Source organism: Vigna unguiculata, chromosome 3 (genome assembly GCF_037176805.1).
Source record: "Vigna unguiculata cultivar grain cowpea cultivar isolate G323 ecotype 2 chromosome 3, ASM3717680v1, whole genome shotgun sequence".
Classification (NCBI taxonomy): domain Eukaryota; kingdom Viridiplantae; phylum Streptophyta; class Magnoliopsida; order Fabales; family Fabaceae; genus Vigna; species Vigna unguiculata.
In genome coordinates this window covers 26143290-26166025 of record NC_140794.1, presented here as the reverse complement: position 1 = coordinate 26166025, position 22736 = coordinate 26143290, and the positions used below count along the sequence as shown (strand labels likewise).

General features: G+C 33.4%; 1 protein-coding gene across 4 annotated transcripts; it reads left to right on the top strand.

The window, feature by feature from the left end:
• The first annotated feature begins 12020 nt into the window (after positions 1-12020).
• Positions 12021-21106, top strand: LOC114178354 (E3 ubiquitin-protein ligase MBR2). Of its 4 annotated transcripts, XM_028064197.2 has the most exons (7): positions 12147-12341; positions 13265-13358; positions 14296-16032; positions 16424-16474; positions 20370-20468; positions 20534-20665; positions 20773-21106. In XM_028064197.2, exons 3-7 carry the CDS (start codon positions 14320-14322, stop codon positions 20902-20904), a joined length of 2127 nt encoding a protein of 708 aa, XP_027919998.1. In that variant the 5' UTR covers positions 12147-12341; positions 13265-13358; positions 14296-14319; the 3' UTR covers positions 20905-21106. The 4 variants fall into 4 exon arrangements, with proteins under 4 accessions (XP_027919999.1, XP_027919997.1, XP_027919998.1 ...); XM_028064198.2 differs by lacking the exons at positions 12147-12341; positions 13265-13358 and adding an exon at positions 12021-12140; XM_028064196.2 differs by lacking the exon at positions 13265-13358 and having other exon boundaries at positions 12106-12341.
• The last annotated feature ends 1630 nt before the right edge of the window (positions 21107-22736 follow it).

Here is a 22736-nt window from a genome sequence, read left to right as displayed (position 1 = left end):
ACTACAATTCGTGTTTTGAAGATCTTGGTTGATCTTGGAGGCGTTTGGGCTTGTGAGTAGCTTGAAGAACACATGTATGGTTGGCTAGGGACAACCACCATCAAGTTTGGATGTTCTTGTGCCTCTGGTTAGTTTGTCTGATGTGATTTCAGGTCTGTAACTGTGATTCTTGCAGGGTGTGTCTAGATTTTTGTGAGTCAAAAATCTTGTGAGTTTCTTTGTTCAAAAGTGTAATCTTGGTGTGTGATTTGTAAAAATTTTGAATATAGTGGAAACCAAGCTTAGGTTGTCCTAGTAAACTGGATGTAGTTTTGTGATTGAGTGAACCAGTATAAAAACAACTGTGCAATTCTCTCTCCCTCATCTCACTCACTTTGAATCTCTTTAAAAACTCAAGAAAACCAAGCAATTCATTATTTGGTGTGATTTAATTCGTTCTTGTGTAATATGAGACTTTATACTTGTTATAAATATTGATTGGAACAAGTCTTGTATGTAAGAGATTGTTGTTTGAGTTGAATTTGCGAATTCTGCATAAATCTCTAGTATTTTAGCCGACTGATTTATCTTTTTAATCGACTATTTTATAGCTCAAAGAACAAATTAGTCTGCTATTTTATATTTTATTTGACTGAAAGTGTATTGGTTTGCTGTATTTACATCCAAACTTTCCAATCTATTTGATTCAATTGAAAAGAGGTTTAAGCTTTCAAAAAAAGTTTTATAAAGCCAATTCAACCCCCTCCCCCCTTCTTAGCTAAAATCACCATTTCAAAACTAACATATAAGAAATATGGTTCACCAATAACTAAATATGTAACATTTTCATTCATTAATATATATCATACCAAGGAGGGAAATAACATAAATAACAAAGATGTGATTTCTAGTCATTTCATAGAAAAATCAAGATGCGTGAATTTAAATCATTCATTTTTCTCTTTTTTTCCTACATAGGCCATTCAAATTTTAATAATACATATATCCTAAAACTGTCAAAAACCTATATTTTAAATTTTTCTGCAAAATAGAGACACGAATGCTAGTTGATCTTCTATGTAGGCCACAAAAATTTTAATAATGCTAGTTTTAATAATATAGATCACACAGACATGACAAATGAAACAAATAATAAAGCAAATGAATAAAAAGACAAAGAATAGAACCAAGATGCTAATTGATATTAGGTGATGAGTCCATTGATGGTTGCAAGTAAAAACATAAAGAGAACTTGTTGATATATTAGTTTACATGGTGATGTTGGTGATTAATAGATGAGAAGGAAACATTGAAGTTGTTGGACAAAGTGAACAACAGTAGAAGCAACAACAACAACAAGAAGAAGAGGAAAGTTGGGAAGTGCAACAACGAATCCCATTTTGTGGATGCACAACCTGAAGAAGAGTAGAAAGAGGAGAACAGTAAGATTTCATCTAGCACTTTCATACAATTTAACAAAAAAAGTGATTTTTTTTGTTTCGAAAAAACCAAAATCGTTATTAAATTGATTCTATTTATATTTTAAATCCAAATTAACTTGAATAGTATGCACCATGCTCACATGCCACACTATAAAATTTAGTCTACCCAATTGTTACACACAATCCCTTGGATCCTATGGTCCTAAGTGAGGAACTCCTATTTTTATATATTTTTCCTTTTATTATCTTAAGATATTTGGCCTTTAGGGTTACTATGTGTTAAATATATTAGTTTGTCAGGTATTAATTTTTAGTTTTTTTACCTTTTTTTCTAAATTATTATGGAAAACAAATAAAACATACTAATAATTAAGCAATGAATTAAAATAATCTATTTGTTACATGTGAATTAAGATTTAGACTAAAAAATATTAATTGTTGAATGCAATAAGAACTTTTCTTACACTATCTTTATAACAAAATTCATAATACAAGAATTCAAACTTTAGAAAGTTGACTTAAACTTTTCAGATGAAGGATGCTTGAGGAGCCATTCGATGATTTGTGTAAGACCCAGGAAAATTAAATAGTTAATTAAATAATTATCTAATAAATGCGGGTAATGGAAGCCTTTAAGGCATTTAATGCAGAGGGATATGATGTAGAAAAGTACTAGCTCAAGTGGTTAAGAGTACTTTAATTATGTGAGAGGACTTGGGTTTGAGTCCTATGTATGTCATATGTGTGTTATTTGATTGATTATTAATTTTAATAAATTGCATGGTTATGTTGGGTACTAACATAATTATATAATTAGAGGATTTAACACAAACATGCCTTGGTTGAATTGGTTGTGTCCTAACTTTGGAAATTCAAGGATGTGTGTTTAAATCTCATTCATAACGAAATTGCTCTCTTTATTTTTGCTAATGAAATGGTGGTCTGAATGTGAAAGAGTGGGAAGACTCTAGAGGCAATGGGCAGCCAAGAGAGATGGGAAAACAACCCATAATGGGCCTTAAAATGCATTTAGAGACACTTAAAAGAATAAGAATTTCATTTTTAGAGGGAATCAAGAGAGCTGGAATTAGAGGGCACCAAGAGAAGTTAATTTTGGGCAAGAAGAACCATCATCCTTTCTTGTTTAAATCCTAGGAAACCAGGTTAGGGGAGCTCTTCTTGGTAGCTATATACATAATCTGTAATTTTTTTGTGTTTGCTGTAGTGTGCAATGAATAATGGTATCTTTGCTATAAAAATTTGAGTGCTCTATATGTTGTTATGGAGTTGTGATTGTGATTGTGGTATTTGAGCAAACCCTTAAGTTTCTATATGAATATGCTAATGGTTTCTGCAATGCGCGAATTGGTAAGGTGTAATCTCATGTTTTGGGGGTTTATTTGTGTACATGACCTGTGCTCGTGAATGGTTGTTAAAATTAGACTCTTGGTATGTTGTAATGAAGATTTAGGGACTTAAAATTGGGGTATGTGTGTGTGAACAGATGGGAGGTTCTGCCATTCTCGCTCAGGCGAGCAAGGTCGCTCAAGCGAAAATAGCAGTAACACGAAACCGGATATTGGTCAAGCAACTCGCTCAGGCGAGTAGCCCAGGAATTGGGCGACAAAACACCTCGCTCAGGCGAGAGGTACTCGCCTAAGCCAGAAAGCGTGATGGATTACTTGTGGTTGCAGGACTCGCCGCCTAGGCGAGAGAATTTTGGGGTTTAGGCGAAGTGTGCTCTCGCCTAAGCGAGTAAGGTCTCGCCTAAGCGAGTTATCGTATCTTGTTACTGTCACAGGCTCGCCCAGGCGAGAGAGCCTAGCTTAAGCGAGTCAGGCCTGATCGCTTAAGCTATAGCTTCTTGCCTAAGCAAGATTTGTGGTTTGTGTGTGTTGTTTGGATGCAATTGAGGCGAAACTTGGATCAGGGGATGCTGTGCCATGAGCGGGTAGGTTCATGGATGGAGGTAACACGTGATGATATGAGCGGGGAGATTCATATTCAGTTACTCTCGTGTGAGGATACGGGCGAGGTAGGTTCGTATGGTTCGGCTCACACTTGAGAGATGCTGCGTGCGGGGAGGTACGTAGCTGGTGGATCACGTGTGTTGGACTACGGACGGGCAGATCCGTAGAGTAGGACTACGAGCGGAGAGGTTCACAGAAGCAGGACCACGAACGGGCAGGTTCGTGCGAGCATCATAAACCCTGAGTCCAAGGCTAACAATGTTAAGTGAATTGAAGGTTGTAAAACCTTAAGAAGTTAGGGACTTGGCCAAGAATTAATTGGAATAGAATAAATGGGTGTGCTATTGTTATTTATGTGTTATTATATGTTATTTAATCTTTTATAAGCTCACCCTTTCTGTTTGTGTATGGTGATGATCGTGTAGTTCGTTACACGAGAGTAGATGGTGTTTTAGGTGATGCCGAGAACGCTCAGGCGACGGAGTGAGAGCTAGCTGGGATTAAGCTAGGATTTTGTTTATGTTATAACTTATGTTTTGATTTGTTTTGGAAATTGTAAGGTTTTAAATGCTACGATTTTAATAAATGTGGCGCGATGTTTAAACAATCTAATTTTCCCGCGTTTTGGGATTAATAATATCATGATGTTTTTCTTTCTTTTCTTTATGTATTTAATTAAATTAATAATATTTCTTAGGGATGTTACAATTTGCAATAAGTTGTTTAAAGATTAGATGGGTTAGTTCCTTTTATTGTTATGTGCCATCATCCTATGCTATTTCAACTTTTTTCTACTCTTTTCACATTGAATTAGGAATCAAATGTCAAACGCACCAATTAATTATCTTCTTCCTCTCACTCCAAGTCTTTTTATCCTTAATATTATTAACTCCTCATAAATGAAAAAAAACACAACTTAATTTATAGCATAAAAAGATTCAAGATCAAGAAAATATGGAAAATAAAAGTACTGAATTGGATTATAACAAGATGTTATTACCTGCAAACATATTCTAAAATATTGAGCATTTAAGCATAAAAGTGAATTAAATTAAAAGCAATATGATGCATGGTGGTGAAGCTTTGAAAAATAGTATATTTGAAAGACTTAACAAACTTTTTGGTAAAAGAAGAAGAAAACAAGATCTTATGAGGTTGAACAGGTAATGTACTTTAAGTTTTTTGTGATCGAGCCATATTTGGTAACTTGCTCATGTTTTTTATGTTGTTTCTTAGCACATGACAATTTTTTTATTTTAGTCCTTGGACTCCAACAAAGTATAACCCACTATACTCTATAATAATTAAACTCATCCTCTCTTTAGTAAGGTTCTTAAAATAAATAATAAGCAGAGATAAAAACTAATAAACAATTCAAATATTTTGTAAGTTTTATATGAAGTCAAAACATATAAAACATCCTTTATAATATTACTTGATATAATTAATTGATTTTCCTCTAATGGACACTCGTATTTTGATAAGTGTCTGCATAACATACTAATTGCATAATATATTAGACACTTATTTTAGGTTAAAATGTCATTTTCCAAAGAAATATGCCTTTTTCTATAAAAACATCATGCTCCCAACTTTTTGGAATGATAAATGAGGAATCTAAATGAAATGCCACTCTTTTGCAGAAAAACAATAGAAAAAGGTATCAATTGGCTAAGCCATGCCAATCTAACTCAACCACAACAGTTGAAAACACAGAACACAGTTAGAAGTCCTTCTGCTATGCCAAAAGAACGTTGTTAAGCCATATACTTGAAAGTTGATCAGTGATGAGGAGAAATCAATGAATTCAATGACAAAGGTATCTCAACACTGATCTAGACTTTGGGCTAAGCACAAATAAAAGGGAGGTCCATAACATGAAGATTGTGTGGCTGAGCTTGGGAAAATTGGCTGAGCACCGCCCATACCAAGCTATAAAACAATTACCCATCCCTTTACTAGAGGAAGCAGATATGTAGAGAATAGGCCTTTCTTCTATTCTTTCTTCCTAAAATTTCAATAGATCAATTGTATAAGGGAAAAGAGGAATGAATTGTTGTAATGGGAGAAGATCAATGCTCACCATGAGTGGCTAAAACCTTAAAGAGGAAAGGTTACATTGTAATTGAGTTCCCTTTCTTTTATGATGAATTTCCTTTCTGATTTATCTCTTACTCTTTAAGATTATTGGTTGCAAGTTGTTTAGGTAAATTGTGATATTTTTAACTGTTTAAACTAAGTTGGGAAACTAGTTTGAATTGTGGTCCTTTTTACAACAAGTGTACTATTGTATTGTAGTAGAAAGTCGTCTCAACAAGAACTTGCAAAGGTTTATCAATAATTAGATCATAACCATTACACACCGAGAATTTGAGTTTTAATTAGAGATTATGAAAGTTAAATAGTGGATTAGAGGACAAGGTTGATTGCTTTTGCCTTCCATTTTAATTCAGATTATAATTTCCATTCTTTTATCTGACATTTCTTCAACATCATTTCTCTAGAAGCACTCTTCTTAGGTAGATGCAGATGCATCCCTGCTATCTAGAACCTAAGGAGTTTAAACCCAAGGTGATCTCTCAACTCTTGGAAGAATAAACCCCTACATTATTGCTTGAGCCTTTCCTTGCCCAGCATCCCCAGTGGATACTTGGTTTTAGAACCAATACAGGTATGGCCAGCTTATAGGACCACAATACAAACTAGTTTCCCAACTTAGTTTAAACTAGTTAAAAGTATCAAAATTTATCTAAACAACTTGTTGTTGACATGTGAAGCATGTATCGTGTGTTTCATGAAGATTTGATGAAGTTTTGTTGAACTAACTTGAAGCCATTGCTTTGGAATCATGCTACATTGATGAAGTTATGGAGATTTGATGTTATTCATGTTGAACAAGCCTTGAACGCGTGCCCTCCACATGGATCAATCATCAGGAAAGAATGTTTGATGTTTGTAATTCACATTGTAGACCTTGTAGCATTAGTTTGATGTATTTGGTCTTTATTGTGTTTTTTAATCTATTGAAATATTTTTCAACATGTTAAAATGTGTCTTTCTGTTGAATGGATTTTCAAAAAATTAAAAGGTTAGATGTAATAGTCTTAAACTGTGACTTATTCAATCAGTTGATTTATTTTTTAATTGACTGATTTCACTTAAGTTAAGTGAAATCAACTAATTGATTTAAAAATAACTTGTTGAATCTCGTAACAGTATGACTATAAGTGCTGTGATTTTTGAAAGAGAGGTAGCAAGACCATTTTTTAGCGCGAAACTGTTCTAGAAACCTGGGAATTCTCTCTTTCGTGATCATACTGATTACAGCTGGTGAAGATTGATCTTGGGTCAATTCTTGGAGCTTTTTGCTTGTGTTTGAAGGTTGGAGAAGGTGTTTGTGGTAGGCAGGGTTGTGCTACCACTAAGGTTTGATCTTTCTCAAGCTTTGTGTGTGTGCTTGGTGGTTTTCTAGGTCTGCAAGAGGTGTCTTGCTGTGCTGTTGTAATTATTGTGTGATTCAAGAGTCTTTTGTGTGTGTTTTTGCTTATTTTGAAAGTGTAAGAGTGTAAAATTTGTAAATCTTTTGAAATAGTGCAAAGTCAGGTTCAGGTTGCCTTGACAAACTAGATGTAGCTTAGGTTTGAGTGAACTAGTATAAAAATCTTGTGCATCAATATTTTCTCCAACCCCTCTCTCTTGCATTATCATTCAAAGTTTAAATAATTTGGATTTAAACCATCATTTTTATATGCTTGAGTGTTTTGGTGGCATTTGTAGCATTGAACATGTTTGTATAACTAATTGGAACCTGTCTTGATTGATCTTTTACATTGTTCTTGCTTTAAATCACAAATCTGCATTTCTGTATTTTTCCTAGTATTTCAGTCAACTATTTTTCTAATTCACTCGATTGATTATACCAGTACAACATATGTCTAGTAAAACCGATCGACTAACTCTGTTTCTGATCGGTTGAAAGTATATTGTCCAGAGGTGTTTGCATCCAAACTTGGTGATCAAAATTGATTCAATTTAAAATAGTTTTAAACCTTCAAAGACATCCTATTTTTTTATCTAGCCAATTCAAGCCCCCCTTCTTGGCATTTCAACCATTTCAAAACTTACACTTGCAGACAATAATCTTAAAGAGTAAGCGGTAAATTAGAAAGGAAAACCATCATAAAAGAAAAGGAATTCAATTACAAAGCAACTTTGCCTCTTTAAGGTTTTATCCACTCATGGTGAGCATTGATCTTCTCCCATTACAACAATTCATTCCTTGTTTCCCCTATACAATTGATCTATTGAAATTTTGGGAAGAAAAAGTAGAAGAGGGGCCTATTCTCTACAGATCTACTTCCTCCAACAAGGAGAGGAGTTACTATTTTATAGCCTGGTATGGGCGATGCTTAGCTAGTTTTCCCAAGCTCAGCCACACAATCTTCATGTCCAAAACCTCCCATTTATTTGTGCTTAGCCCCAAGTTTGGATCAGTGTTGAGATACCTTTGTCATTGAATTCATTGATTTCTCCTCATCACTAGTCAACTTTAAGTTCGTGACTTAGCAATGTTCTTTTAGCTCAGTAGAAAGACTTTTGACTGTGTTTTGTGTTTTCAATTGTTGTGGTTGATCTAGATTGGTGTGGCTCAGCCAATTGATACCTTTTTTTCTATTATTTTCCTACAACATAGTGGCATTTTATTTAGATTCCTTATTTATCATTCCAAAAAGTTGGGAGCATGATGTTTTTACAGAAGAAGGCATGTTTCTTTGGAAAATGACTTTTTAACCTAAGATAAGTGTCTAATTTGTTATGCAATTAGGATGTTATGCAGACACTTATCACATTTTCTTGTGCTAGATATATTAGGCTCTGCATCAGATTTGTATTTCCTATATTTCACTCCTTTCACATCCTAATAATACATACGTCATTCTTTTGGGTTGTCCATTATATTTATCGGATCTTAGAATAATGACAACAAAACCAAGATCAAAAGCAACCCCTTGAACCTGCTTAATTAAATCTTCACGTGTGAGGAAAATCTCTTCGTTTATAAAGTTAGATGTATAATCTCCTTCGCATATATCATTAATGAAAGAAGAACAATTTGACATCAAACTCAAATTTACTTGAAAATCCGAAAAAATCAAAAGAAAAACTTCCATAATTATAATCGCCTACAATAATACAATAGTATGACATAACATAATCATACAATACTTAAAACAATTAATTAACAAAAAACACAAAAATATCAAATCTAAAAAAAAATATTTATGTAAAAAAAATTACAAAAATAATTAATAACTCAATATTTTGAATACAAAGAATTTCATATTCGAAATGTAAAAAAAATGATAAATAAAAAGTACACCCTCAGCAATAAATTTAAAAACAAATATAAAAACTAAAATAAAAAATTACAAAATTTATTAATATGTTAAAAAAATTATAAAAATAAGGTATAATTAGTCGTAATTATACCTAGTTTCGTCCCAATGTGTCTAAATGGTACCCACTTTTAACTTTGCATCTACTTAGTACCCAAATTAGTTAATTTGCATTAATGTGGCCCCTTTTCGTTTACTCCGTTAAATAAGATAACGTCTGACTGTGTTGACCAGTTAAGTGAGAAAAAATGTTATGACGTGGCACGAGAGTAGTGTGTGGTGTGGAACAGTGCAGCGTAAGAGGAAATTGAAAAGAAAAAAAAGGCACGAATTGGGAATAATTTGTGCGATAGAATAGGGGTTTTCTGGAGTTAGGGTTTATGAAATTTGGGCCATTTCATGCGTTGTGGACAAAATTGAAGGTATAATTGACATCAAATTGGTAGCTATTTGGGATTGTAGGTGCACAAACCATTTGTTTTTTGTCGTTGATTGCATTATTTGTTGTTGGGATGGTGGGGTTTAGGGTTAGTGATTGAATGTTATGCGTGGTTTAATTTAATGGTGTTTTGGGTATTCTGAAGGAGATGGGTTATGCCAATGTGAAGGAGATGTGGTATTCCACCCACTGACCCAAATACAGAACCAGGAGAAGAAACGTTGTGGTTATGTGACCCACACGAATAAGACGACCACGAATGAATAAACCATGCGACATTTTTCACTTCACTTGCCACCTTACCCCTGCAACAAATCAGCTTCCCGACGAAAAAATGAAGATGAAGATGAAGATGGGAATGGGAAATTAGGGCTTTTTGAATGGGGACAATCAATTCAAATAGGACATGACACGTTATCCACAAATTGTCACTGTACAATTATTTTCATTGACACATATCCGTTTTGCAATGTCACATCACTGATCTGTTAACGACGTTTCTGAAAACTTAACGGGATGGACCACATTGATGCAAATTAACTAATTTGGGTACTAAGTAGATGCAAAGTTAAAAGCGGGTACCATTTAGACACATTGGGACAAAACTGGGTACGTTGTGACTAGTTATACCTAAAAATAATTAATAACCCTAAACATTTAATAGAAAAAAAAATACATATTTGAAATGTAAAGAAAATGTGGATAAAAAGTACACATTAAACAATAAATTTAAAAAAAAAATAAAGATAGTGTTAATTAATTTACCTGTGCATGCATTTGTGGCCATCAATATAGGTTTGAGAATTCCGCTGCGTCCCCACAAAAATTAACCCGTAGTAGCCATGAACTAAGTCAAGCACTGGTTGTTTTACAAAACTCTAATTTCGTGGTGAGAAAGCCATTGACTAACCAAACGCCACCGTCTCCAATGAAGCTCCATTGCAAACCATAGAGTGAACTTTAAATCTGCCACCACTAAATACCAAATGTCTACAACTCGTAAGTATGTAAATCGGAAGTGGACATCCACTTCAGAACCATGACATCCGTTGATTTTTTATGATACCGATTATTGCTATCCGGTGTATATGCATACTTTGTTAAATTATATATTAATTTAATATTTGGTTCATGTAATTTAAAAAATAACTTTAATGTAAAGATTCTAATGTGATGATTATTAGAATATAAGTTATTAAAGTTATGGAGATTATTTTAGACTTATTAAATTAATTCCCTTACTTCTCACTTCATAGGGGTATTATAGTATTTTATTAAAGTTTTAAAATACTAGAAGAAAAGAATGACAGTTGCTCCTGAAAAGTGGTAGAGTTTTATGTTTCAAGAGAACGTAAAGAAAGGTGACTTTGACAGGAGAAGACTTTGTACTTGGTAATTCTATATCATCAAGAAGCCATTAAAGAGAAGTAAGAGAAGAGAAAACATTGATTAAGAGAACTTTGCAATGGATCCAGGTAAGTTCTTAAACTCTTCTAATAATATAATTGTGAGAATCATAATTCCTAAACGTTCCTCCTCTATGATAGAGTAGTTTCTTAAATTGATTAGAAAATGGAAACTACATAAATTATATATTTTACATACTTGACATTTGTTTTATCATTAAATTGGATGTCGTTGATTTATGTGCTTATCAGATGTCGAAATTTGGTACATGTTATAATCTTCTAAAAATTTATTGTATTATGGATGTCCACATCCGGTATTCATATAAGTTGGATCTCGACATCTAAGTTGGATCTCGACATCTGACTTTTGGATTTACCAGATGTCAATAATTGGTATAATCTTTAAAAAAAAATCTTGTATTACAGATGTTCGCATCCAGAATTCATATAAACCGAATCATAATATTTTATTTTTGATATACCGGATGTCAACGACCGATATGTTTTTTATTATATTTTTCTTTAACGGAGGTTCATATCCGGTATTTAATGAAAAATTTTATTCAGTTAAAAAATGCACAAACAATATAATGGCCATCTTACCTCAACAAACATCACAACTGATATAGTTATACATGCAGTGCAAATAAAACTTGTGCAATCAAAATACATCTTACTGAAAATAACTTACCTGGAAAGATGACAATGATACAGATGAACAATGACAACGAGAGATAAGAGTGGAAACGGGAACCACAGCTTCGAACAGGAAGGAATCACAATGTTGATGTTAAAGCTCACCACTCAGTGGCATAGTATAACATTTCAGAAAAAAAAATGTTGTCAGAGGATGTCGGACAACAGATGACGGAGTGTTTCCTTCAAAACCTGAAAACTTTGGAGGTGCAAGGTTTCAGTTAAAATACATGGGAGGACAGTAACCTTTTTAATTACCTCATCTATTTTGGTTGATAGGAACATAAATGTAATCAATGCAGATATTTTGGGTAGAGGAAAAGTTGTTGGAGGTGCAGGAGAAGCCCCCAATGCCATGACTTTCGATCTCTTTCATTGTCCACCTCATTTTGACATTCAATCTCTCATCTTATGAGCCCTTCGTCTTTGTTTGCCATTGGAAAAAATCAATGGAAAATCGAAACCAAAATTATAAAGAGCTATTTTTTGTTGTACTTAAGGTGATGTTATGAGAAATTTTTTAAGGTTCCGTTCTACTTGTAAAAATCCATTTTAAATTAAAAAAACATTTCTATCATTTTTATACATAAAAAGGATAAATTTTTGTATTTATAAGAATTGAAAAATAAAAAATAATATGAAATAAGTGTAAGAAAATTTTGACTGTGAACATGGCATGCTAATTTCATTTAAAAGGGGACAGCAGTGTCCATGCAGTGCGTCGTCATATTAAATATAAAACAACAGGTTCCTACTTTCTCTCGCTTCCGAAAATCTTGAATGAGAGTTTATAGATTACTGTGCGCTAGGTACTCTGTCCCTTTAATCCCTTTCTCTCTCATCTTTTTCTTCTTTCTCTCTTCCCTTGTCGTCTTCTCATTGCTTCATTCTGCTCCTGAAGACCACCAATAATTTAATTAAACAAAAACAAACACTGTAATTGAAACAGTTGAATCATCATCATCATCATCAATTAATCCTACCCATTTGAATCTGGAGATCTCCTTCTGGTAATAAATTCTGCATTTCCAAATTCTTATTCATTCTTTCTATCTCAATCTCATTTTCCTCGGTAATGCTCTGACTATGCTTGTGAAAAATCTCTTTGTGTTCATTTGTGCTTTGAAAGTGATCTGATTTGCGGATTTTGTTTTCATTGCCAAGTTCTCACACCTCTTTCATGGCTCCGGGGGTATAGGATTGTGCTAAATCATTTTTTCCCCTCAGTTTTTCTTCTTTCTTTCTTTTTCTTCATTTTCTTTTAAATTTTCAAGCATACCCTTTTTAGATTTTGAATCAGTTTGAAGGCATGTTCGCTCTTTGTTATAATTTTGATTCAAATTTCATTTCTTCAAGTTTGGATTCGGTTTATTTTAATTCCCCAACTTGATTTTGCATCCTAGGATTGTAGGGTTAGGTATTGTGAAGTTTCACTCATTTGATGATATGGCTGGTTTTATCTTCCGTTCAGTTTAACCTGATTAATTTCAAGCTATACTAATGTCTTAGCTTTGGTGCCTTAACTTTGTATGTTTTAATATTTTCTGAGGTGTTGATAAAAGTCATTCCTTGATCTTCTTCTAACAACTTTAGCTTTTGCAATGGCTTGTTCTTGTCATTTAGAAGTTATGATTTTGGAGCAGTTGATTTTTTGGGAAATAGTGCAATACCGATAATTTTTCCAATTCATCCCTCTTAATAGGTACTTTAATTGAGCATATATCTGTTGTCAAAATTATAGTTTTCTCACTTAACTTGTCTCACCCAATTCTAATATAAATAGTATTTAATTGCACGATGACATGCTTATTCTTGGTACAAATATGGCTACAAAGACGATTTTGGGATCCACAGAATCAATGATCCATGCCATGACTTTTGAGCATCTTTTACTCCCATATAGCCTGTTCATCCTTATGTTTGTCTTTATCAGGAGCAGAAGCATTGCCATCAATGTGATCCCAAGATATTTTCCTTTGACAAATATATATAAATGGAATCTCCAAGTTATAGTTCTTGCCATTAAGGTGATTGAAACATCAAAATTATTTTGAATACTTGACTAAGAACCAAAACTGGATTAGGAAAAACTGTAGAAAAGAACCAAGATGGTAAGAATTGTGAAATTTGAAACAAGGTAGAGAAAGAAGTAAGAAAAACTGTAATGGTGTTAGGAGTGTAAGTGAGATTGATAACATGTAAAACTCATAAAATTACGTTATTTTTCTTGAGAATTCTCAAATTAATCGTATTCTATTGCAAGCTGACATGCTGATTCTCAACTCAAAATATTGGGTAACTCGAGTTCAAACATTTATCCTAAGTAAGAAGAGAATAACAATTAATTTAATGTCCAGAAATTTTTTTTATTTATTCTATTTAAGGAGAGAATAAAAACTACAAAATAACAGCTAATTCAAAGTCCATATATTTTCCATTAATTCCATTGACAAGAACATGCCTTAATTCTTCTATTCATCTTTACCCAGTTATTATTCAGTGGGGTCAATAAGAAAATATCCAGTTATCTGCGTAATTTCTAGTTACTGCTTTTCTTAGTGACAATGTACCTGTAAAAAAATTATTTTGTTTTTTGTTTCTCTTCCATCTAAATCTCCTGATAAGGTGTATGTGCACCAGCCCATTTAACAATACTCTTTGTCAAAAAAAAAAAAAAACACGCATGTTTGAGATATGGTTCTACCTAATTTATGTGTTACTAGAGTAGTTTTTTAGACTTTTCATTGAACTATTTTTCTATCTATTGTTTGATATCTTACCTCATTGATTTTATTGCATCGATTAAATAGTTAAATTTCGACTGTATATGTGAAAAAGCATGCTACACCCTTTAATTTCATGACAACAGTTGTCATCTGCAGGCTATATATATGACTCTGGCACACACCTTACTATAGCTTGAGATTTGAGAATCTAATATATGTTTTTTGTTGATTAATTTAGGTGGGATAACTTGATTCTGATCTGATGCAAGGTCAAAGGAGGACTGTTGGATCGTTCCCAGCAATTATTAGTATGATGCAAGGGCCCAGTTCTAGTGGCACTGATACAAATCATCAGTCTTCCTTAAATCATGTGCAAAATGCTGTAGATTCCCGATTTTCAGATTATGGGGGATCTTTTGGTGAGACTGCATGTTTATGTAGTACTAGTCATGATGTTCAAAGCTTCAGTAGTTGGAATTTAGGGGAATCTAGTTCTAGACTGAATCTGACCAACCAAGGCAATGCAGAAGGTCTAAAATCAGAACATGGTTTATCTTCTTCATATAATGCTACTAGCGAGGATGGTCTTATATCTGAGGAAAGACAATTTGAACCAAATAGAGTAAATTTTCCTGTTAGCTCAAATAATAATCTACATGGCAATGAACCTAGAGTTTATCCTTCCTTTTGTCAAGGCTCTAGTTCTAATCATATTACCCAAAATATTAGTCTAGATATGGGGCATGTTGCTAATGCTTCTGACCGTGGGAAGGGAAAAGAAGCTAGTAGTGTTGATGACTATAATACTAGTGGAATAGATAGAGAAAAGACATTATTTTGCAGTACATCATGTAATTACACAGGAGCTTCATCTGAAAACTCTGGATCCATGGCTTGGGGTGACGGTGATAGTTCAAGTTCTCTAGTTAATTGGGGTTCTTCCTGCAAGAGAAAAGCTCTTGAAGGTAGTTCTAGGCAACTGTGCTCAGGAGGAAGCTCAAGCACTTTTGCACAATCTGAAAATGATTATTGGCCTATTGGTCCTGCTGATCCTAGAGCTTCTAGCAACTTAAGTGATGTTACAACTTTGGAGGATATTCCTGTTACTAGTCCTCCATTACTGCAGAATGTAAGAAATGAAGTGAGACAAAAAGCTTCCAATGCATTTCCGTTGATAAGTATTGCAGAAAATCTAGAAAGGCCTGTAAGAAACCTCAATAGAAGAATGAGCCAACTACAGGATCAGGAATCTATACATGTCAATTTACCATCAATAGGGAGTTTTAGGCATCTTAATCATTCTTCTCTGAGTCAAATACCCGGCTCTCAGTCACTTAATGATTCATTGGAATTGAGGTTAACAGCCGGAGTAACAAATGCTAATTCTGGTACTTTAAACCAATCACCTGCCCAGCGTATCCATTCTTTTCCTTTGAGTAGAATCGCCAATCCTAGGGGGGGAAGATCTTTATCTTCTTATAACTCTGGAGATAGAGTTATTCGAGAAGATTTTAATTTGAGAGTGTTTCCCAGAGATAGTATTGAGCACCCTATGAATGCACCTGCATCTTCACAACATGAATCTACACGTTGGCATACACCTTCTGGTAATATGAACTTTTCTGAAGGTGTACCTCCTCCATCCTGGATTGGATCTAGTTCAAATGCCCACTTTTCACATAATTCTGGCTGGAATTTTAATCATGAAGTCCCAATTGAAAATGTGCAGAGTGTGTCAGAGTTTAATCTTTGGCCCCTTTTTCCTTCAGTTTGCTCTGCATCTGGTGTTCATAATGGTCATTCTACTCCATCTTCTTCTGGTCACCCCTCGTTTACCCAAGGTTCTGGCGACAATCAATCCTATCTAAGAACAACATTGTTAACAGAAAGAAGAGGTGGTGATGTTCTCCCTAGTCCCCATTCACTGCAAGCATTAACCTTTGACAATGAGGGGAGACGACGACTACTATCCGAGGTATATTTTTTGTTTCTCTTCCTTTTTACAAATTATTTGTGCTGTTATTTGAAGGCTACAGCATGAATTTATCATGGTTTTACATGACAAGATATGTTCATATAGCCAAGGCTTACAATTTAAACAAGATATACAGATGAGTGAATAAATGATGCAATTTTTTCAGATTGATATTATTCTCTGATAATTCTTAGTGTCTTGATGTTTGTGCAATTTCTTGTGGTATCTCATTTTTTCATAACCTTTTTCAATTCACTTTTTACAAAATAGCTTATTTGTAGCAGCCCACTAACAAGCATCTTTATGAAGTGAAATTTCATCAACAAATTAGCTAAATTTGGTGACACCATTGTCGTATCTGTGCTAATTATCTATTTGTTCTTTGTGCCAGATTCGCCAGGTCTTGATGGCAATGCGGAGGGGTGAGAACTTACGAGCTGAGGTTTGAATCTCACTGTACAGATATATCTCGTGACAATTTATGACATTTGTTGATGTATTGTGAAATTAATATTGAGTATTTATGATAATTGTATCACACTTGGTGAACTTTAAGTGTGCCTATTTCTGTTTCATCTTAGAGAGAAATCTATTCAAGTATAAAATATTGGTTATAGGGTTGGGCTAATAAAAGTATTTGAGCAATTATCACCATTAGGGTTGATGCCATTTCTCTGCAATGTTTATTATATCTTGTGTTTCACATTGTTTTTAATAAGAATTAAAATAATGTAGAAGAAATGTTGGAGCCCAACAAGTTTATGGGCCGAAAGAGCCATTGGTCCATGAGACACCTAAGGCATGAAGGTGGTATTGCCTAAAAGGAAGAAGGGAAATCCTAAAGTTGAGGTGACATGAGTAGTGGAGAGGTTATTATAAGATTGAGGTGGCATGAGTCATGAAATAATACTTTTATTTAGACTCATGAGGAAGAGGGGGACATGCATTATGTTATTTTCTGATATTCTTTTAGAAGAGCTATGCTTTGGGCAATAGGAGGTTTCCTCCATTTGTAGCTTCCTTTCTATTGCAAATAATACATAATTCTCCAATTCCTTAATAATAGTGTGTAACATTTATGGTTTGACTTGGCGGATTTCCACCATCAAGGGTGAATGCCCACAACGAGAAAGACAGGATAGAAGAAACAAATTGTTGAATTAATGTTATCGGTCAAAGACAATGAAATATCGAAGGACATGAAGCATGCGTCAGACAAGTAGAAGGAAAACTAACGAGGATGAGAATAACTATGGAATTTTTATGAAGCCAAATAATCACCAACCAATCAACACTAGAATCTCTATGGCATGAGAATACATAGGTGTAAACCAAGCTTGTTGAAAGTCAAGTGAAGCTTATTGATATGATGTCCAAGAGCTTGGGAAAAGGCACAATGGAGGAAGAAGGAAGTTCCATGAAAAAGGAGAATGAACTACTGAATCATGAGCAACTGTTTATAATCGTAGGGTTTGGTTTGAAATCTCTCTACTAGCTTTTCATGGGTTAGTGGAAAAACCCGAAAGGTAGACCAAAGGAGTTTTGCTTTCCACATAATTGCAGTCTTGAGGTTCGAAGGAATTGATGGGGAAGGAGTTAATGGAAAATTATGGAAAACAAAACTCCTTTGTTCAAAGAAATTGATAGGGAAGGAAGTTAATGGAGAACAAAGAAAGGTTGATGTTGAGCGGTTGAAGACATATGAAGGAATTTTTAATGAACTAAAGGGACCATGCTTACAAGTCAAGGAGCATATGTTATCAATCTAGTTCAAGGTCAAGGGCCTATAATGTATGACCCTATTGCTATCCACACCATCATAAAATGAAATAGAGAGGCAAGTAAGGGAACTCTTGGAAAATGGATATGTTAGAGTAAGTCAGAGTTCTAGGTTGACCGTTTTGATGAACAATATTGCAAGTGACATCAATTGTACTATGGTGGAGGCTAATTGGCTAAGTCACAATCGTATCATGGCCCCTAGACTTCAATGCTCTTAAGTGAAAAGAGTTGCATCTTGACTATTAACTAAAGCTTTTGACCTAGTAGGAAGCGCTCAACCCAAAATTGGTATGAGAGCCAAGATTATATGTTTGATTCCCCAAGGAACAATTGTTGATGGGATATTATTGCAAGTGGGATCAATTGTCTCGTGACGGAGGCCAGATGGGTCAAGTTTCAGTTGAATTGTGGCACTTGGGTTGCTATGCTCTTAAGTAGAAAGAGTTGTACCCTGACAGTCAATTATAGTTTTTTTCTTAATGATAAGCACTCAATCCAACGAAGAAGAACAATAATTGGAGGATGTGCATGGACTATAGAGTAATAATTTAATAAACAAAAACCCAATTTTGGGCAAGTTTCTTGTTCTAGTGGTTGACGAATTGCTAGAAGAGCTTTATAGGGCCATGTATTTATCATCAAGTGCGCATGATTGAAGAGGATATTCCCAAGGCAGAGTTTCGTACCCATGATGGCCATTACAAGTACTTGGTAATGCCTTTTGGGTTGACCACTTTGTCTTTCACATTTCAATCTCTCATAAACGAGGTGTTTTGGGATTTATACCAGAAATATGTTCTTGTATTTTTTGATGATATTCTTGTTTGCAGTTCAGATTGTGTCTCATAAATGATGCACTTAGAGGCTGTTTTAAAAATTTTGTAGGATCAAATAACTATGTAAGAATTAGAATAAATGCAAGTTTGGTCAAAATGACGTGAACTATTTTGGACACATAATTTCTAACAGTGGATCTGAACAAAAATTGATAGTGTTGCAATGGTTAGTACCCAAGACAGTAAAACAGGTCAAGGGCTTCTTCCGGTTGACGGCTATTACTGCAAGTTTATTCATGGATGTGGGAAGATTGCAAAGCTACTCATTGAATTGACCAAGAAAGATGGAATCATGTGGAAACTGGAAGCTCAAAAGGCTTTTGAAGAATTGAAACTAAGACTCACAATAACCCCGCTACTAGCACTGCCTAATTTTGAGCAAGAATCCGAGCTATAGAGTATGATGCTTTAGAGGTGGGTATTGGTGTTGTATTGAGGCAAGCGAGAAAGCCTATTGCTTATTTTAACAAGACAGTTGGTGAGAGGAACTTAAGCAAATTAGGGCACTAGAAAAAGTTGATGGCAATAACTTTGGCTATTCAACATTGGTGTCACAAGATTTTAAAAGCTCTTGCTTCAGTGAATCTCGACGGACAACCAACAAAATTGGTAGGCCAAATTGTTGGGATATAGTTTTGAAATTATATATAAACCTAGAAAGGAAAACAAAGAAGCTTGACACTTTATCTAAGCGGATTGAAGTGGGGTTAGAGTTGCAGACAATGGTCTATTTTAAATATGGCTAGATTGTCAAGCGTTAGTAGATGAAGTTCATGCAAGTGAGAAGCATTGCAGCAAGGATCAAACAAGTATCTTAAGTTCTTGTATAGACAAGAGTTTTTTCTATAAGGATAGGCTGGTGGTGTACGAGGAATCCTTTTGGATTCTCCTATTGCTCAAAAAATTTCATTTGACTTCTCAAGAAGGACATTTTGGTTTTTACTAGACGTATAGACGAATAACTTCGAATTAGTATTGGAGGAGAATGAAGATAGCAATAAAAAAGTGTTTAGAGTTGTGATACTTGCCAATGCCAAAAATAAATCGGTGCTGCACCTTTTTGAACTTCTTCCTATTCTGGAATGGGTGTGGGAAGATATCTCGTTAGACTTTATCATAGGGATACTACGGTCAAAAGGGTATGAGACTATTCTGGTGATAGTGGACATATTGTCTAAATATAGCCATTTGTATCACTGAAACACCCTTAAACAGTGTAGGTTATTGCAAAAATATTCATGAAAGAAGTAGTTTGATTTCATGGGGTACCTAGTTTAGTGGTGAGTGATCGTGATCCTCTTTTCATGAGTCTCTTTCGGAAGTAGTAGTGGAGAGATTGTTAATCATGAAAGATTATTTTTGTTTAGACTCATGAGGAAGAGGGGATAGGCATTCTGTAATTTTCTGATATTCTGTTAAGAGGATCTATAGTCTGGGCAATGGGAGTTTCCTCCTCTTGTAGTTTGATTTCTATTGCAAATAATGCACAATTCTCCGGTTCCTTAATATTTTTTGCTTCCACATTTACTCCTATAATTGGTCTTTAACAAGATATGAACTGAACTTTGTATTTCAATATATAGCTCAAAAGAATTATTTGGATTCGAAGTAAGCTCAAACGGTTAGCTTGTGTAGACCATCTTGTAATTGACTGTGTAAACTCTAAACTATTGAGAAGTACTCTTTTAACATTTTCCTTTGCCACTTGTGAAATATCAGGATTATGCGTTATTTGACCCTTTCCTATATCATGGCTTGGCTGAAATACATGACAGACATAGAGAAATGCGCCTTGATGTTGACAACATGTCTTATGAGGTAAAAAGGGATATATGGTCTGAGTTGTTTTCTGTTGTTTCTTCTAACTTACGTTGGGGTTGTAGGAATTGTTGGCATTGGAGGAGCGTATAGGAGATGTTAGCACCGGATTGAGTGAGGATGTCATTGTTAAGTTGATGAAGCAACGACTCATGACACAGAGTTCTACAGTTTTGGAACCTTGTTCCATTTGTCAGGTATGAATGATGTTTGTCTGAGTATGAGAGAACATGAAAACCATTACAATGGTGTGTTTAACTTATGAGTTAGATACTGACTGCATTTTTTCTTGTTCTGATGGCAGGAGGAATTTGGTGATGGAGAGAATGTTGGATCAGTGGATTGTGGGCATGAGTTTCACAGTGCCTGCATCAAGCAGTGGCTAATGCAGAAGAACATCTGCCCCATTTGCAAAGTAACAGCCTTAGCTACATGACAGGGAGAAACCTTTATCCTGTGTCAGTATTTATAACTTGTTTTACTTTATGAAGTTATTCTGTCATGATTCGAGCGCATGTCTTCGTAATGCTACTTCGAGTCCTTGCTTAATGGACACTCTTCGATCTTAATTTATTTACAGGTTAAATATATTTTGGATTCCTAAATTTTGATATAAAATTAAAGTTCATTGTTTCAAATTTTGATATATATTTTTGTTCTTAAACTTAAAAAGTAAATTAATATAATTTTTTTAATTCAAAGATGTTAATTTTATTTACATGTTAAATAGTGTTTTAAATTGTCATTTAAACTATTTAATTCATTTGATACGCTTTAGTTTAAATATTAAACTAGAACATAATTTGACATGTAAAAAAGTTCAACATTATGGATAAAATTAATTATATTTATTGATTTTTAAAGTTTTGAAATTAAAATGTATCAAGTTTAAGACAAAAAAAAATTCATGTTTAAATTTAAAGACTAAAAATATTTTTAATCCTTATTTATATTATTCATTAATATTAATCTTCTTTTATTAGTTCAATGTATTCAATTAATACAAATATAGATGAATTTTTTTATATAAATGTGGGATGGGAAAAAAAATTATACACAACAACAGATATTATCTTTTATACTCGCGAATTATGTTTTTTTAATTAACTTCTTAAAAATTATCTTTTTATTAGCAATTTTTAATACGAACTTGTATATAAATATATTAAAAATAATACTTTGTTATTATTTATCAAAATATTTTTTGTAAAGTATATTTTAAAACAAGTGAAAACTAAAGTATCATGTCGTAAAAGTAAAAGATTGTCTTTCAAATACGAAAAACTTTTAATATTTGAGGGAAACCTCTTTTGGGTTACTCTTGAAAAAACAAGGAGATTGTCAATTGTTTTGAGTTTTTAAAATAATATGTGGTCTTAAAACGAAATAATAAAGATATATAAAACAAATATTAGTACATTTGTAATTATAGTTTTACTAAAAGTTATATTTACAATTTTATTTGTAATTCAATTTAAAATTATAATTTTATGATTTAAGTTTCTTACAATTTAAATATAGAAAACTTTAAAATATATTATGATATTTTTTTTATTATATAAGAATATATTATTTATAATGTGTGAACATATTAAAATTTTGTTACAAAAACTATGCTTACATAGTTATTAAATTATTAAATTTAATAAAGATATATCTATTAAATATAATATTATATAAAATACCAGTATATGCATTTATGTATATAACTATCATGTTATAGAAATTAGCATAGAAGTACAGCTGTACAAGTGAAATCACAACCTTTTCCATACTAAGTATAGTACATGAAAAATAATTAAGAAAAGAAATTCAGTTAAAGTAGTGACTAAAGGAGTTCTATGAAAAACTTAATGATCAATCAATTCAATAATAATATTAAGATTATAAAGCAATAATAGATTAATATAATTTGAAATTAACATGAGCGTAATTTTCCCGACAGTTCTCAATAGTCTATCTTCTTGTTTCTAAGCCAACCTAAGCTCTACTCATTTTTTGTTTGCAGATTTGGAAGCTTCTGCTTCTGCAACGTTGGAAAAGTTGGTTCTGCCACTCTTCAAGAACAATTTGTACATCAGTGATTCAGTGAAACCGTAGTTTTCGTATTCCAAACTGTGTTTTTTACTACCATTTAACATTATCTTTATTTATTTTCTTTTTCTTTTAAAAATATAAAAATTAATTTTTATTAAAACTATTTTATCCTTATACAATTATACAAATTTTTAAATTTTCGTCTGATCGTGTTAAACAACTTTTTTTCCT